The following is a 17697-nucleotide window of genomic DNA, read 5'->3' as shown; positions in this document are numbered from 1 at the left end:
TATAGAAAACAGAGATCAACAATATCCTGTTGCTTAGGTACCACATATTTCAAGTAGGACAAATGCATTAGAGTGCAGAAAAGAAATTTTCCCCGTGTTATCAGTCTGGAAGCAGAAACACAGGCACAAAGGCTGAAGGTCATGTAGCTCCAAGGAACACAACAGAAACTGGAGCTCAGGTCTCCTGAGTCCTTCCTTGTTCTCTGCTCTGTCTACCATTTTGTATAATTTCTTCCTCATGAGGTACCCTTGATCTAATGGCTGGCAGAGATCTACATTCACATTGCAAAGACCATCGAAGCAAGGAATTTTACTCAATATTATTTTCTTTTGGAAAACCAAACATGCTTTATTTCATTTTTCACAACTTATTTAAACATCTCACATATACAAAATAGGTACAATTTAATTTTTCTGCTTGTCCAAGAAACAAGACTTCTTTGGAACTATGAAAAAGAATGAAATGAGACTGGCAGAGAATAAAAGCTGAATCTAAAGAGAGAAAATGTTGGGCAAATGATCTGCATACCTTTAGTTGGGAATAAGATGGGGTATAGGACTGCTAAGTTAAAATTTAAAAACCCAATAATACACCTCAAGATGGAAGAATACTTCTTCTGTAACTCTTCTAGCACCGTTGACATTCTTCAAGTAGCTGAAATACTATTAGCACCTTTGTATCACAAGCAGATCAAAACGAGTACCTCTGTCCGTGTCTGTCTGGGTCGATTCCCATCGAGGTGGTCTACACTCACAGGAAAGTGTCATGAGGTAGTTTAAACCTTTGGAAGTTTGGGTTTTAAACTTCCCTCTGTGGAAGATAGTCAGAAGCCACAAGTGGTGCAAATGTTCATGGTTTTTTTTTATTTTATTTTTCAAATTTTTATTTTGGTTTTCTTACAAAGGTTGACAATTTCCACAACAGGTGTCAGATTAAAAAACAAAAACAAAAACAAAACCACATCGCAAATATTTTGGAGAAGGGCCAAGGGAGGGGACTTAATTGGATCATATTGCACACTGCTCTGACCAGTCCTTCTCTTTTGCCCACAGTTTAAGATGTAGGTGCACAGAAGGCATGGAAGGATTCAGCTTTCAGTTTAAAAAAAGGGAAGAAATGGCAAAGAGAAATATTTTCAGGGTTTTTTGGTTGTTTAATTTAGGTTGAGTTCACTTATTTGAAACAGACCGGGCCAACGTCTACACTGAATTCTTGGTCAGCGCCACCGATGTCCAAAGGTGCAATGTCCAGGAAGGGCAGGCGAGATGGCTTATTTGTTTTGTATTCAATGATTGTCTTGCCCCACTCATTCATCTTTTTCTGTTAAAAAAAATGGAGAAGGAAGAGAATGCATAAGGTGACATTACCTCTGCGTCTGACTTACATCTAAGCATCAGAGTGTAGGAGAGCCACTGTTCGGCAGGTCCACACTTTTCTGAGGATGTGTGTCCCTGATTAACAATGTCACTGTTGACATTACAGGGTCAAGGGTCTATTTCAGGGGAGGGTTCCCACTTAGGATCAGTTTCAAATGATCAGTGTTCAATTTTGGACACACATTCTAGTGACATTTCTATAATATCATTTTTAAGGTGTGTGTGTGTGTGTGTGTGTGTGTGTGTGTGTGTGTGTGTGTGTGCAGAGAGAGAGAGCTGGGTAGGTATATAGTAATTTTACATTTAAAATTTTATTCTACTTATAGCATATTATATAAAATAGGTTACATACTTTTCTTTATAAAGGAAACATTCTACAAAAAATTGAATGTAGGCCATACTACATCTAAGGTGTAATTGAAGCCTTTTAGATCTCAAGAAACTTTAAATTCTGGTATATGCTAATCTCTAAATGTTGAAGGCAAAGTAATGACTATGTGGACATAGGAGTCAGCTCAGTATATCAGAGTTGCTTAGAAGGTAGTATCTAATAATAGTTTCTGTATTTATCAGAGAATTGTTGGATGAATTTAAATGTGTTTATAAAAGAAAGGCCAATAAAGCTAGGTCTCTCATTCATCTGTTCATTTAATAGTCAAACCTGAACCCCCTCACCCCATTTACTAAAATCAATGCTCTCCCTACATTGTCCTTTACTTACGGAGCAGCCATCTACAAGGACAGTGTAGGTGAACCTGCTGTTGCCCTCAGCAACCAGTTCGACATCATTGGAACCCTGCAGAACCACAGCCTTATCCAAGCGGCCAGTCTCCTCATCCAGGTATGCGATGCTGTTCTTGCAGTGGTAGGTGATGTTTTGAGATGCACGATTGGCTAGCAGGCGCATGAAGGCGAGTTGAGTTGCCATTTCCTTGGAGGTTACCCCTTCCATGTTATATTCAAACTACAGAGAAGAAGGTAAGAACTCCAGTTGAGTGGAAGACTCGTATTAAAACTCAATAAATAAAGTCTTGTATAAAGAGAAATAATGGAGTCATAGCTGGAACCTAGGAAAAGGGTGCTTTTTAAGGACACCCAACGCACTTGTTAAAACTACAGTTGCCTTTGGGTCATAAGATCTACCCGGTGAGGGCAAGGTCATCAGAAAAGAGCTCCTGACTCAGGTATGCATTCCTGTGAATGTCCCTTCATTAGAATTAGCGACTGTGAGACGGAGTCAGATCTCATTCTGTTTTCTGTGCTGTACTGAATTTTAGTGTCATTCAGTAACATTGGTGGAAAAGTTTGATTACAAATTCAGAAAAGCTGCTCATGTTCTGAAATACGTATGCACAGCTGGGGGGTATCTGCTGGCCAGGGCACCTCTACACGAAATGACATCAGCCGTTTCTCCAATGATTACCCATTAAGTCAAATTTGAATAATAACATTGAATTAGATGGATGTGTCCATTGTTTGAATGTGCAATCTACGATAGAATTGGAACTGTACAAAGTACAGTTTCTTTGAATAAGCCCATGTGGGTAAAGGATTAAAGCACAAATAATTAAAAAGCAAATGACCCCAAGAAAATCATATTTATTAAAAGGAGGAGTATTTGGAGAATTTCATACCTGGCTGCCACCATTGATGGTTTCTCCTAACCAGATGTGCTTGTTGGCCCGGGCACTGCTGTATGAGTTCTTGGCTGGGATGTTTACAGGTTGGGCCTGGATGCAGGTTTCACCAGTAGAGAAATCACAGTAGACTTTGATGGCATCCATAGTGCATCCTTGGTTAGGGTCAATCCAGTAGTAATCTTTTCAGAAAAGAAAACGCAGCTGGTAAACTTCTTACTACAAAATGTAGATTCTAATAATAATTTGTCATTCATACTGGTTCCCTTAAAAATGTCTTGATGGTGCTGTTACATCACCTATTCCACATTTAATGGGAAGAAGGGGACTGCATTTAAGAATTCCCTTTTCTTCATGAAATATCCAATCTGGGATGTTTTCATCAGCTGAGGCAGGGGGATCAAAACTTAAAGGCCTACTGGGACTAGAGTGAATTCAAGGCCAGCCTAGACAGCTTAATGAGACCTTGTCTCAAAACAAAATGTAAAACGTGGCTTGGGGATGTAGCTCTGTGTGAGACACTTGCCTAGCACGTCTAAGACCTTCTATTTAATCCCTAGTACTGCAAGGAAATAAATGAATCACTCAACAAACTTAAGGGTGGGTGTGGCCTGGGGGAAGAAAATGATGCTTCATTAAGTGGGTATGATTTTTGATAGTGTAGATTTTTTTTTGGTCTCAAATACATTTGCATTCTCAACATCAATGGAAATGGATTTTTGGGAAGCTCAGCTGTGGGAGCAATCAGTGTGGTTTGACTATTTTGACCCACCGCTGTTCCACTCTGGGTGGCTGAGTCTTAAGTCCCGGCATGTGCGGGCAGGGTTCTTTCTAGAGCCTTCAGGAGTGAGAAGGGTCTCAATCTGGTTATTGAGAGACTTCAGAGTTGCATCAACTTCATAGTCCTTGGGTCTGAGTGAAGGCTGGGAGCGAGGCTGGTCAGCCCTGTAGAAGTCTCCATCAAAACCAAAGTCATAGCCACCTCCACTGACACCAGGAGGGCCAGGAGGACCTGGGGGACCAGGAGGACCCTGTGAAAGTAGGAGTGGGAGAGGGGGTTTTAACTGGTGATGGCAGGAGAGGCAGCCAGGACAGGAAAATTTAACATGCACTTCATGTAAAAACACGTCCTACTAATGAGACATAGAAACAAGCTTATAAAAATAGACAACTTGGTCTCAGTGACACCGAGATGGACTGAACAACCCCATCACATACAGACTGTTTACAAACTTCTCAAAGAGCAGCTGAGGTGGAGCTACTCCCATGAGCTATCGAAATCTCCTCAGTACAGTCTGAAGAAAACATTCCTTTGGTCAGGGGATGCCCTAAGCTATCTCTCCAAGTCATACTTACAGAGGGACCTTGGCTACCCTGAGAGCCACGAACGCCAGCAGGCCCGACTGGTCCAGGATGTCCAGATCGACCATCTTTGCCAGCAGGGCCAGAAGGACCAGCAGGACCCTATAGAAGAAGGGTACCAAGCGCTTGTCAGTGAGGAAAACTCCACAGGTGACAGTAGCCCAGGGCTCATTGCCTGGACAATTCTTTAGTTCAAGAGATGAATTTTAACTTGGATTCACTTACCCTGGGACCAGCGGGACCCACGGGGCCAGGAGAACCTTGATCACCATGTAGGCCCTTTAAAAAGAGAACAGAGAAAAATCATACTTTCAGAACACATGTCAGTAGATAGCTTTTTTCTCAAATTGAATGGAAAACTTTAGTTTCAATGGACTCTGGATTGAGAAAATTGAAAATGTAAAGTGGGCTCTTTTCTCCCATTATATCTATTATGCTCAATTATTTTTTTTCCACAAGCTATTTCAACAGTGCAGTATTAGTCATCCCTCTAATTATATTTATTTTAAGTGGGGTTGAAGGACACAGTTGCCAGGAGATTTTAATAGATGTATGTTTCTTTCTCCTTTAACCCTTACCTCTTTGTGTTAGGATATGAAATAGCATCCTCTCTCCTCTTGGAGAGAGGTGGAGTTAGCTAGAGAACTGGAATGGCTGTGGGAGGCAGAGCGTTTTAGGATGCTAGCAGTGGATATCTGATTCGTGAGTTAGAACTCACGAACAATGGTCAGAGTGTGCTTACAGAAAGACCAGGAAGACCCTGTAATCCGTTGTGTCCCTTTAAGCCAGGGAGACCTCTGGACCCTTTGTCACCAGGTTCTCCCTTATCACCTCGAATGCCTTGAGGACCCTGTAAAGAAAGAAAGAGAGATGGGTTCTACCCCTTCAAAACAATAACACTTCTCTTCAAAGGGTGTTTAATTCATTTACAAAGGAAAATTAAGGCACACAAAGGTCTAACTGGGCTGCCATGTTCTCTGGCCATCTCCTTTAACTGAGCAGCGCATAAAGGGCTAAATCCTTATGACTAACTAATACAAACAAGCAGAATAGACTTAAGATAAATAAAGTCATCTAAATCATTTCTCAGCATGGATTCAAATACCAAAGTCTAGCCTGTATATCATCAATTGTCTAAGCAGATGGTTTGGAATTATTCTTCTTAATTCTTAAATGTTAATTATCACCATGTACATACACTAGGACCTCTTGGACCAACAGCACCAACAGGACCAACAGAACCAGCAGGACCCTGTGAATTAGAAAAAAAAAAAAAAAAAAAAACAGAACTCATCAGCTAGGTCCAAGATCTTTCTCCTGATGGCCCCACAGCCTCTAAATGTGGAGTCAGAGAGAAGTCCACAAGGGTAACAACATTTACATACTTACAGGTTCACCACGGTTTCCATGTTTTCCAGCAGGACCCACAGAACCGTGAGGACCAGGTGCACCTGCAGCACCAGTAGGACCAATGTTGCCAGGGTAACCACGCTCTCCCTACCAGAGGCAAAAGTGAAGCTTAGCATTAATCTGTCAGTATGTTAATCACTCTCAAATTAGAGAAAGATGAAAAAGCACACAGACCTTGTGTCCAGGTTGACCATCACGACCTGGGGCACCATCGCTGCCAGGGTTACCCTAGGAAGAATACCATGCAAATGAAGACTCCTGGTGAGGTTCTGTGGTCCATTAGCCTCACTGTCTCTGCTACTCTGCTTTATTCCCAGTGTTCAGACAGTTAAAAAAATAGGAGCAAGAACCTCCCAGTTCAATTTTTTAGAAGTATTGTAAATATGTGGGCCCCAATTTAAACTATGCTAGTTAAAGGCCATTTTCAAACCCAAGTAATGCCCATAGTTTTACTCCAAGAAAAATCTATCTGGAGAAGTAGATTATCTAGTTTAGAAACTCAGGGCATGAAGCCTCATCTCAACTAGAAGTTAACACACAATGAAATTCTCCTTAGTTTTATTTACAAATCAAGCATTGCACTCACATCACGACCAGCTTCACCAGGAGCACCATTAACTCCAGGGCTACCCACAGCACCAGGGGGACCACGAGCCCCAGGAGGGCCTGCGATGCCCAGAGGACCAGGTTCACCCTAGAGTGGCAGAGAAGATAAAATAACATCACTATCATAAGAGAGAATGCTAACCTCACCCTCCCAAAACAACTCCCAGGGAATTCTAGTTAAGAGAGAAGGTAAATTGAATGTAGATGGGCCACAATATGGTAGTGAGCACCACGGGCATCATACTTGCCCTGTCTCTACACCTAGAGGGTCATTTGTGTGGATGTGGCTGTGTACAAGGGAGGCGGTGGTCTGATGACATCCAACATCCCACATAAAATTAATTCATGTAGTTGATAGTTTCTGGATAAAAGATGGTTCCTAGCTGCTGTCGTGTATAGGGTTAAATGGAATGATTCATGGACTTTCAGAGTCTCATTCTTCTTGCCGGATAAACGATGCCAGCCTTTTACATTGCAGAGAGGTAAATGCAATTAGAGCTTATATCGTTTTTAAGCATGTAGAAAGAACAAAAATCATTCTGCATAATGTTAAACTGTGTCTTTATGGTGTGTGTCTAAGTAAGGTGGTATTCAAGCTTCCTAGATAAGTGACATGTGATCTGTATAAAGGAAATGCCATGAATAAAAATCTTAAGTGGAGTTATTCAGTGATCAATCTGTCACATTTGAAGTGGCAGCTTTTAAAATCTTTTATTATGTTAATGAGAACTAAAATGGTGTCAAACACTCACCAGAGCACCAGCAATACCTGGCAGACCACGTTCACCTCTAGAGCCAGGGAGACCCAGAATACCAGGAGGACCGAGAAAACCTTGAGGACCTGCGGTGCCAGGGGGCCCCTAGATGAGAGGAAAAAAAAACCTATTGGTTATTACTGGTATGACTCTATCTCCTAATACAGATTAGCTCAAGGATTGTGAAAACGAAGAATCCTGCGTTTAGGAACAGCCAGTGACTCCTTGGATGTCTTTTCTCTGAAGATCACCGTAAGTTCACATTTTGGTGTGTGTGTGTGTGTGTGTGTGTGTGTGTGTGTGTGTGTGTGTGTAGTTGAGAGTAAGGGAGCCATTCACAGAGTTTTTTTTTTTTTCAAGACAGGGTTTCTCTGTGTAGTTTTGGTGCCTGTCCTGGATCTCGTTCTGTAGATTAGGCTGGCCTTGAACTCACAGAGATCTGCCTGCCTCTGCCTCCCGAGTGCTGGGGTTAAAGGTGTGTGCCACTGCCACCTGGCTTTAATTTTTATAGACTCTATGCAGGGAAGCAAATTTTGACCTTGACTTCTAAGGTCTGATATGGGCACCTTGCAGAGCAGCAGTGACTCTGAACCAGGAATGTTTAAATCAGCAGCTTACGAAGTCTGATTAATTGACAGAAGGATGGCCACAGCAATAGGATTCTGTTCTAATTCTTGGGTCCCCTGAGAGGAGAAAGGAAGGGCTGCTGTAGAGAAGCTGCATTTCCTCATCCTCCGTCATTCTTATTTTGTACTTTCAGGGCGTCTGCTAACACCATGACACCTTATTGTGTGCTGGACAGATTTCCTGGCTCAACCGAGCTCAACTTGAGAGCCTGCATTACTCACTAGTAGATATATTCCACTTGAGGATTTGTAAAGGGGCTTTATTCCAACTCAACTGAAGTATTGAGAACAAGGAATTTGAAATCACTTACTGCAGTACCAGGTTCTCCAGAGGGACCCTTTTCACCAGTAAATCCAGGGGGGCCGGATGCACCCGTTTCTCCAGTTCGACCAACTGGACCTTGGTCACCACGAGGACCACGGACCCCTTCTTTACCGGCAGCACCAGGGGGACCAGGAGGGCCAGTAATACCCTGTGATCAAATATACAAAGTTATTTATTTTCTATTTGTTACAGACCTGGAGCAGAGCTGTGCAGCTCCTAGATATTAGGAATCAAACAATGTCACTCAGAAAAATAATATCCCAGCCATTTTTGGAAATTTTAAGACTCTCATAGATAGAAGCAATTCCTGTCTATAACAAGGCAAATTGATGAGGCAGAGTCAGTAGTGATTAAGGCAATTAATGTTATGTCACTTGGACCCTGGTATACTGGAATCAGAACCAAGAAGAGATTTAAGTCTTAGATGTAAATGAAGGGGACTTTGGATTCCTGTAGACTCTGCCCTTTTCTTCTTAAGCAAAGCCAACTCTGGCATTCTGTTCATAACTGAGGAACTGCATATGCTCTTGACTAGGTTTAATTAAATGCCTACAAGGAGTGAGGATTTTTCTGTTATGAATCTGTAAAAGATTCCAAGAAATCAACATCTTTGCTATATTTTTCCCCCTGAAACCTTAACTGGAATACTTAATCCTTGATAATTAATTAAATTCTCTTGAGTCCTGACAGGAGGGACTGAATGAAAATTAAATTAGAGGCCAAACCACCTTTAAATTCAGGAACAATTACAGCTTGAGAATGGAGGCAGAATGGTAGCTATAAAGGGTAATTAGATACAGAAATATCAGATATGGGACCAAAGATTCTGGTTTTTTTCCTTTTAAAAAGAAATTGTGCATTCCAAAGGGTGCAGGTATTTACATGAATAGCAGCTACTAAAATTGATATTTTAAAATATAATTTGTAATGATTTTGCCTTCATCATTCATCAAAGATAATTTTAAATCAGGAAAGCATTAGCAAATATTAATAATTTGTTTTAATAGTTTTTTTCTAATTTCCTACTAGAGGTCAGGTCTTATGGTAAGTGTAAATGAAGATATATACTTGGAGTGATGTACTTACACTGGGTCCAGGGGGACCAGTCCGTCCAGCAGCACCAGGGAAGCCAGTCATACCCTAAGAATCAAGCACATTAAAACTCCACGGTCAAATCAACTCCAAGAATTAGGATAAGATAAACATTTTCTCTTTGGAAAATCATCATGGGACTAGAGATGGACCACAGAAGAGGTAGCACTTAGCTTCAGGTAGGGGGCCACTCAACTAGGGTCCTGGTTTACCAGTATGCAAATAGTTGTAATGCCCATAGTTTACATTAAGATTGGTGATGTTTTTTCAAATGCTAACAGGTTATCTGATAGTGATAGGGGAGAGCAGAAGATATTTTCATTATGAAATGTGAATATCTATTGACCGCTTGGCTGGGTAGAAGGGAAAGGATACTAGAAAAAGCAGTGCTGTTTATAGACAGAAGTATAAAAATGAGCCAGGGCAAGGATGGGGAGGGTCAGTCAGAAGAAGTGAGACATTAACAAGAGGATAAAAGGTAGGAAAGAAATTATTTATTTCCCAATTAAACTACCTGGGTTTGTGCTCATTCCCTTGAGTGAGATAGTAGTACCATCTGCAGCCCTAAGTTGCTTCGGGGGTTGAGTTAATGCCCACGTAGCTGACTCTAATCTCAGTACCGTTTAACTTCATACGTTTTCTGACTAGAATGAACATGACTCTCAAGCATCCCCTTACCACCGCTCAAATTTATCAAGATCTTCAAACTTTCAAATTGTCACTAGTATGTAGCTAAGAAAGAAAAGTGACGAGTCAATTGTAAACACTCACCGGGGGCCCTCCATCACCGCGACTTCCGATAGGACCAGGTGGACCATTTGGACCCTAAATGCAAGGAAAGAAAGTGGCATGAAATCATAAAACAAGTAACTCGTACAAATGTTGCTCTTGTTTTCAGACAGATCATTCTCATCTATTTCCTCCATCCTTGAAGAAAATTTAGAACCAAAACACAATTATCTATGTCACATGAAGTAAATGTTCTTTTCTTAGTATTAACTATAGATTACTAAGCATGAAAACAAGATATTTACAAAACTTTCAAGTGGTGTTTAAATGTGAAGTTTTAAAAATAAGGTGTTTTATCTGGAATGCTTAGTAGGCAGTGGGCACCTAATGGGCATGTATTGGATTACAAAAATGCTGGAGTACGTTGGACAGTAGAGAATTTAACTTACAGATGGCCCAGCAGCTCCAACAGGCCCCGTAGGCCCAACGACACCATTTTCACCCTTAGGCCCTTTGGTTCCCTTCTCTCCTTTAGCACCAGGTTGGCCAGCAGCACCCTGTGGGAAGAAGAGCAGTGAGCACCGGCCTTCCAACTCACTGTGGTGTTGGCAGATTAATCTGCCGTAAGGGATACTCACAGCAGGTCCAGCGAATCCATTGGGGCCAGCAGGACCAACCTCACCACGTTCACCCTAGGTGGAAGGGAAAGATGTTGTTACATTCGCAGTTTCATGAATGTGTGTAAACCATGAAATCTGAGTATCCAGAAAGCTCTGATCTCTACTTACAGGGCTACCTCGAGGACCAGCTGGGCCAGAAGGACCGGCAGCACCAGCTTCACCCTGTAATGGACCAAAGGCCAGAGATAAGTTGTTTAATGCACCTCACATAGATGACGAGAGGAGAAAAGAGCAGCAGACAGGCCATTTTAGAGTTTGCAGTTACTTTGGAAGAGACTAATGCACATTTTAGAGACTAAAATGAGGTGAATTTTTCCTCTGCTTAAGGCTGGATTCATTTTAAAAGGTGGAGTGGTATTTGTTGTTCACTTGCAGAAACACTATAAATCAGTCCCCATAATACCAGGAGGAGGACATTTTAATTTTTAGATGGACACAGGACTGATCTATTTGCTGCAATCTTCGCAATACAATAAATAAGGTCTATTTTAAATGGACTGTTCGATGTGAAATGGGTACACTATGTATTTTATTGATTTTTTTCCCTTTTTACAATTGAAGGCTTTGAGAAGGCTTAGTGCATTAGGATATTGTTAATGGGCAACAGGGAAAGTCTTTAAAAGAAATGATAGGGATCATGGTATAGATCAGACAGCTGGCATACCCATAGGCCTCGGAAGCAAACACCAAAGAGCAGCATTTGTTTCTTGCTGCTGTCTTCACACCAGCCAGTTTTTTTTTTTTTTTTTTTTTTTTTTTTTTTAATAAGTGTGCTTTAGACCCAGCTATAAAAATGAATAGCTGAGGCTCTTTGGGACCAGGGCAAGCAGGGGATTTCAGATAGTTCTATCAGCTCAGAGAACTACAACTCAGGGAAAATGTATACAATTAAGTTCGAATGCATGCTTACCCGGTCCCCTGTGGCTCCAGCAGGACCAGGAGCACCTACAGCACCAGGAGCACCCTAGAAGCAAAAAGGAAGCAAATCTTACTGAAAACAACACACAGCATCCAGACTGAACTCTGTCCTGCTCCTCATGAAGTGTCAAACACCCGCACTGCATACTATGGTAGGACATCAAGAAAGCTCCCAAGGCCCAGCAAGATGATTCAGTAGGTGTTTGCAGTCAAGCCTGATGACCACGTAAGAAGGAGACAAGCAACACTCATCTCTTGTCCTCTGATCTCCACATTTAGCTATTATACAGGCACATATCCACTCAATAGGCACATGCACAATCTCTCTCTCTCTCTCTCTCTCTCTCTCTCTCTCTGTCTCTCTCTCCATCTCTCTGTCTCTATCTCTGTCTCTCTGTCTGTCTCTGTCTCTGTCTGTCTCTGTGTCTCTGTGTCCCTCTGTCTGTCTCTCTCTGTGTGTCTCCCTGTCTCTGTCTCTGTCTCTCTCTCCATCTCTCTGTCTCTATCTCTGTCTTCCTGTCTCTATCTCTGTCTCTCTCTGTCTCTGTCTCTCTCTGTGTCTCTCTGTCTGTCTGTCTCTGTCTGTCTGTCTCTGTATGTCTCACTGTCTCTGTCTCTGTCTCTCTCTCCATCTCTCTGTCTCTATCTCTGTCTCCCTGTCTCTGTCTCTGTCTCTCTCTCTCACACACACACACACACACACACACACGTTTGTAACAGTAACAGAAAAAGAAGGCTCTGGATTCATGTTGGTGCTGTTTACCACGGTCCCCCAGAAGTTAGCTCAGGAAGCAAGGCCTACAGAACAGCTGAGGAAAGAGCCGACAAAGGTCATGGAAATGTGAAAGGCCAGAGAGGAGCAGGATTTGGGAGCTCTGAATTCTGTCACTCTTGCGACATTCCCTGGAGGGAGGCAAATAAGTAGCCTTGTTTGGAACTGCAGGAACTACGTGACTCAAGACAAAGGATACCAGGAATGTGTTGCAGTGGTTATCACCTTGCAGGAAGAGGTGACTAAGAGCAAACTAAGGAGGAAGTTCCACAGTGCTGGCAGTTCAGGGAAGATAATTATACTTCCTCAGGGTCATCTGTGACCCCTATGGTAGTCACAGCTCATCTCTGAAGCTGCCCTTAGATCAAATCTTAGGGCAGAAAAGTGAAGCCTAGGGCACTGTTGGGGGCTGTGGCTTTTTAAAATGTAAGAAAATGTTGCTTCTCTAAAAGCCTTATTATCACTTAAAACAAGCAATCAGTGTTCTTCTGAACCTACAGCTCTGGGTGTGCAGCTTGGAGTTAGCATAATGAATGTGAAAGACAGTTGAAAGGAAGTCAGGATGTGATTTTCAAGGCGTATCATGTTTAAATTTTCTTTTGGAGTATGTAAAATGATATTACTAGTGACCTAAGAAGTAATGGATTGCAATCTTACTAAAATTGAATTATTTTGTAGTTCTACCTTGGAAATTTGCTGAATTCAAACTGAGTAAAACATAAAAACAGAATTTAAGCACAAACGAACATTAAAAACAAAGTTCTACTCACACGAGCACCATCTCTGCCAGAATTTCCAATTTCACCTCTGAGACCGGTTTCACCCTGAAAGTACAAAGCAAGGGCCACGTTTTTTGCTTTCCGACTAAATTTTTGAGTGGAAATGAACTGTAAAAGCTTTTATAGAAGTTTCTATGTCTGCCATCATTTAAGGATTTTAGTGTTTTCAATTTCCTACCACTCTGTAGAACACTGAATGAGGAAAACAGTATGAAACTCATCTTTTAAGTGCCCTTTCAGATTATTATCGAAGATTATAAAATAAATATCCCTCTGATTCATAATGAAGCAAGTTTCAAATTGATGAGGCTGGAGTAACAAGGCAACATGGCAGTGGGCCGTGGTGCCTGGTCACTCTCACAATATAACGAATGCCATAGCACGCTTGACAGCTGTTCAATGTAGCTTCCTCCATTAATTAGGGCAGGATGAGGCATTATTGTTAGTGGCATTAAAATGAGCCTCATGTATTACTCAACACCATCTGCTTGCGTGAAATTCCATGGTAGCAAGGAATTTTGCCAGATTAGTGAGTTTAGACACGAGTAGGTGCTAGGTGGCAGAGGGGAATGCACACAGATGTCAAGATGCTACTGGACCACCTGCTAAGGATGGTGAACAACTTGGCATCCTTGCACAGCCTTCTTCCTTGGAGTTCATGGACGCTATGTATCAAGGTCCGAAAGCGGTACCTTTTCTCCCTTGCCTCCAGGTACACCAGCAGCACCCCTCTCTCCTGGAAGACCACCAGGACCGGAGGCACCAGCAGTGCCTGGAGCACCGACCGCACCAGCTTCACCCTGGAATCAAAACCATGTGAAATCAATTATTTCAGCAGCAAAAGAAGAAAGCCAAGACGCAAACTCTTGAAGAATTCCAATTGAAACATTTAATAGCTGGCATTCTTGGCTGTGTAGAGTCACAAAGGAGTGCCGTTGAAAGGAAGAAGGGGAACAGGGGGCCGCTATCAACGCCACAATGACTGAAGAGAAGAGGGCGGAGAGTGGGCGACTGGCATTCTTCTACGGCCTGCATCTTGTCCTCTTAAGGAAGACAGACACGGAAAAGAAGAAGACAGGACAATGGAAAGGAGAGATTGAGAACTGTTTGCCCACAACCTTTTCAATGATAAGTCTCTTAGCCCAGGCAAGTGGCATGGAAAGAGACCTCATCAACTGGGAGATGATTGTCTCCATAAGAGTAGGGCCGTGGGTTCCATTTTTATATTAAGCTTCACAATTCTCTACACGTAAAACCTGTTGGCTAGCTACTGAGATGAATAGATCCCTTTGAAAGCATCGCTGGATGTCACCATGGTCCTTTCTTCTCTTCCCTCTTATGTTGTTTCCATTTTCCCCTCTATACTCTTCCACGTAATGAAATAGCTTTTTGAAACTACTCTTTATATTTTTCCCCCTTGAAGGTAAGAACTGGGAGACTTACAAGACCCCTGGTTTTCAGAGATTTGTAATCTTATCTTTTTAAAAACCTAAACTAGAAATCTGCTTTGGAACATAAACTTCTAGACCTGTGCCTTTGGAGTAAAAACTTAAATCATTATAAATTTTATTATTAAAATTTAGACTATTTTTTAGCAATTTTACTGTATGGGGTGGGTTGGATGTTGATAAAGCAAAAACTATTTTCTAAAAAAGTAAAGGATGGCTCTAGATTTAAACAAAAGCATAAACAGTGTAATCAGAAAATGGCAAAACCGTACTATTCATTGCTGACTTCTAGAACCAAGATTTTCCTCCCTCTCCAAGTTTTCTTTTGGAATAAATAATATTAACTGAAATCACCACACAACTAGAAAAAATAAAAACTTTCAAAAACAATCACTCTTCCGTTGGATCTACTTATTCTTGAACATATGGGCCCATTCCATCTATCTATAGAGTATAGCTTTACCTTATTTCCATCAGGCCCTGGGGCTCCAGAGGGACCACGGCTTCCAACAGGACCAGAAGGGCCCGCAGCTCCACTCTCACCTGGGGGACCACGTTCTCCCTATAAGACAGCAATCAGAAGTCGTTCTCTTTCTGATGAGAAAGAAGTCAGGCACCTTCTGACACATTCTTATTTGCTTAGAGTTTTAGATTGAATTCTGCATATTTTAGCAAATTAACGTTTTTTTCACTTCTCATTTTTCTCCTCCTATAATGAAGGGAAGGCGTGAGATAATGTTTACGATATCATATACTTCTGATGTTCTGGGACTGCGATTCCACAGTTTGTTGCTTTGGAAATGTTATAGTCAACTTTTAGAATCCATTTACTTTTAAGGGGATGGTCTTTTCTGTGCTACACTCACAGGCAAAATCAGATGTCAGTCATGCTTAGTAGTCAGAAGGGAAGATCATGGAGTTTTAGTTGAATGGCCATGTCATAAACAGATAAGATTATATTTTCATATTACTGCCCCTCTACAACCTTGTGTAGTAATGATGTAACAGGATAGTCAACAGAGGTCATATATGTGTGTGTGTGTGTGTGTGTGTGTGTGTGTGTGTGTGTGTGTTCATTTGTGTCTATTTAGCTGAGAACCTCTGACTTTGCAATCTAAACATCACCACAACATAACATTTTATAGTCCTGAATATTTATCCCATAGTTTCACATTGCAATTATATCAAAGGACCTTGCTCTAACTTTGTTCTATGGCACTATTTTTTCTTTTCATTAACTTCTGGCTTCCTAGGTATGTGATAACTAACAACATAATGGGATAATTTTGTTAAAAAAAAACTATCCAATCATTCTAGTTATGCTAATATGCATAGACAAGTAGTTTTTCATTCATAAAACTGGACTCATGAATTTAGCTTTAGAATCCCAACACCTACACATCCTATAAATATTCATCTTAGTATTACTTTTCTTTGCTCAAAATCAGCAGCTGTAATAAGTGCATCACATTTGTCTAAGTAATTTATTATAGCATATATTTGTTCATTTATGTTTCTTGTAACCATAGGTCATTGAATAGGAAATACCAGCAACTAATGAGAAATTTTCACTATTAATTTAGAAGCCCAATGGTATCTACAGAGGAGGTTAGGAATGTCCTTTAAGGAAGGTCATCAGTGGTATTAGGGACAAGCACTACTTCTTTTAAAAAACATGTTGTCAAAAATTAATGAAATTTAACCAAGTAACACTTACTCTTGGGCCAGCAGGACCAGGGAGACCAAATTCACCTTGAAGACCCTAGGTAAAAACAGGACAGTAAGTAAATCATGAAATCTATGTGTGGTCCCTACAGTCACTTGTGGCTAAGGTATTAAAATATTCTGAATTACAAAATAAAGCTATATGGGCTCTACTCACATAAATGCTTGGTATACAGGCTAGACTATATAACAAAATGTTTGCCTCGATAGAAAGACACAAAAAGAGACTGGCACTACTATCAAAGATGTGTCCGAGCCAGATCTGCTGTCAGAAAACTCATTTCCCATTATTCAGCTTACTATCTTTTTAAAAAGTGACAAAGCAGGCTAGCTCCTTTGATAATGTGATAAGTAGTAACAAACACAGCCAGGCATTGAACATTTTAGCTATATAACCGACTGCCTTCTTAATAGAAATTATCATATTCTGTACATTACCTAGTTAATTGTATACCCATGTGAATCTCTTTTATTACTGACCAGCTGTCTCTCTAATGTGGCCCACTGTTGACAAAGGAGACCAGGCCACAGAATGTAACTAAATTGAGGCACATTCATCACAATTAGAGAAAATGACTCAGAACTCATGCTCTGATTGTGGATAGCAGTGTAATGTTTGAATGCCAAGAAAAACATTAAAAGCAATTTTTTTCAGGCTCTGGTTTGATGGAAAATCAGTGCATTTACGTTTCCACTATGGAGAAGGAAATAATTTGTATTTTAATATAGCAAAGAACACACAAAAAGTAAGGCTATTACATGAAATATTCAATAGGTTTTGCTTTCATATTGTGATGTTTCAGTCAGTCCATAAAATAAGGCAATTTGAACAAAATATAAATAAGTTGTTTCATTCCCTTGTTCAACACCAACAATGTAGACTGCTATAATTAGTGTGCGAAGTATAAAATTTTCGTATTGTAATTACATGGCAAAAGGGAATTTAAAAAGAAGGCAATGCTAAGACTTGGTCAAGCCATCATCACGTAATTTACTCACCCTTTCTCCTGGTTTGCCAGCTTCTCCGGCGGTACCTGAGGGACCAGGCAGACCCTAAATGAAGAGACATGGAAATCTCAATACTATGGCCATCTTAATGCTAATAACTGGGCTTGTAAGGGGAATAACATCATGAGCATGAACACTATTATGTCTTGTTAAACTACTCCAGAAAAGTTTGTTTTGAATAACTGTGGCTTTTGCTTGAGTTCTGAAGATACATTCTGGGTGGTGGTGGTTGGTGGTGGTGATGTCACAGTGAATTAGGTGGAGCAGTGAGGTCGAAGTCAGAGTCTTGCATGTTCGTTGACTCACCTGGAAGCCTGGAGGACCAGCAGGACCCTGTTCACCTTTGCCACCTTGGACACCCTGAAAGTGACAGAAGAGACAGCATTGATGTTAATGCCTGCCCTACTGGCATCATAAAAATGTGTTGGTATTGTGAGTCTGAAGCCAA

At 41.0% G+C, this 17697-nt stretch overlaps 1 protein-coding gene across 1 annotated transcript in view; it reads right to left on the bottom strand.

Moving 5' to 3' along the window:
- Positions 1-320: 320 nt before the first annotated feature.
- Positions 321-17697, bottom strand: part of Col1a2 (collagen type I alpha 2 chain) — a 36154-nt gene continuing 18777 nt past the window's right edge. The window contains exons 28-52 of the mRNA XM_059257344.1: positions 17556-17609; positions 17241-17294; positions 16234-16278; positions 14980-15078; positions 13761-13868; positions 13060-13113; positions 11510-11563; positions 10708-10761; positions 10558-10611; positions 10369-10476; positions 9962-10015; positions 9185-9238; positions 8085-8246; positions 7145-7252; positions 6373-6480; positions 5961-6014; positions 5766-5873; positions 5575-5628; positions 5119-5226; positions 4602-4655; positions 4371-4478; positions 3787-4045; positions 3012-3196; positions 2099-2341; positions 321-1321 (exon numbers count right to left, since the gene is read on the bottom strand). Of these exons, the coding sequence (XP_059113327.1) occupies positions 1175-1321; positions 2099-2341; positions 3012-3196; positions 3787-4045; positions 4371-4478; positions 4602-4655; positions 5119-5226; positions 5575-5628; positions 5766-5873; positions 5961-6014; positions 6373-6480; positions 7145-7252; positions 8085-8246; positions 9185-9238; positions 9962-10015; positions 10369-10476; positions 10558-10611; positions 10708-10761; positions 11510-11563; positions 13060-13113; positions 13761-13868; positions 14980-15078; positions 16234-16278; positions 17241-17294; positions 17556-17609 (2490 nt within the window). The 3' untranslated portion in view covers positions 321-1174. The remainder of the gene's footprint in view (positions 1322-2098; positions 2342-3011; positions 3197-3786; positions 4046-4370; positions 4479-4601; positions 4656-5118; positions 5227-5574; positions 5629-5765; positions 5874-5960; positions 6015-6372; positions 6481-7144; positions 7253-8084; positions 8247-9184; positions 9239-9961; positions 10016-10368; positions 10477-10557; positions 10612-10707; positions 10762-11509; positions 11564-13059; positions 13114-13760; positions 13869-14979; positions 15079-16233; positions 16279-17240; positions 17295-17555; positions 17610-17697) is intronic.

The sequence above is a fragment of the Peromyscus eremicus genome, chromosome 3 (genome assembly GCF_949786415.1).
Source record: "Peromyscus eremicus chromosome 3, PerEre_H2_v1, whole genome shotgun sequence".
NCBI classification, from domain to species: Eukaryota; Metazoa; Chordata; class Mammalia; order Rodentia; family Cricetidae; genus Peromyscus; species Peromyscus eremicus.
The sequence above is the reverse complement of the archived record's forward strand: the minus strand, read 5'-3'. Positions and strand labels throughout refer to the sequence as shown.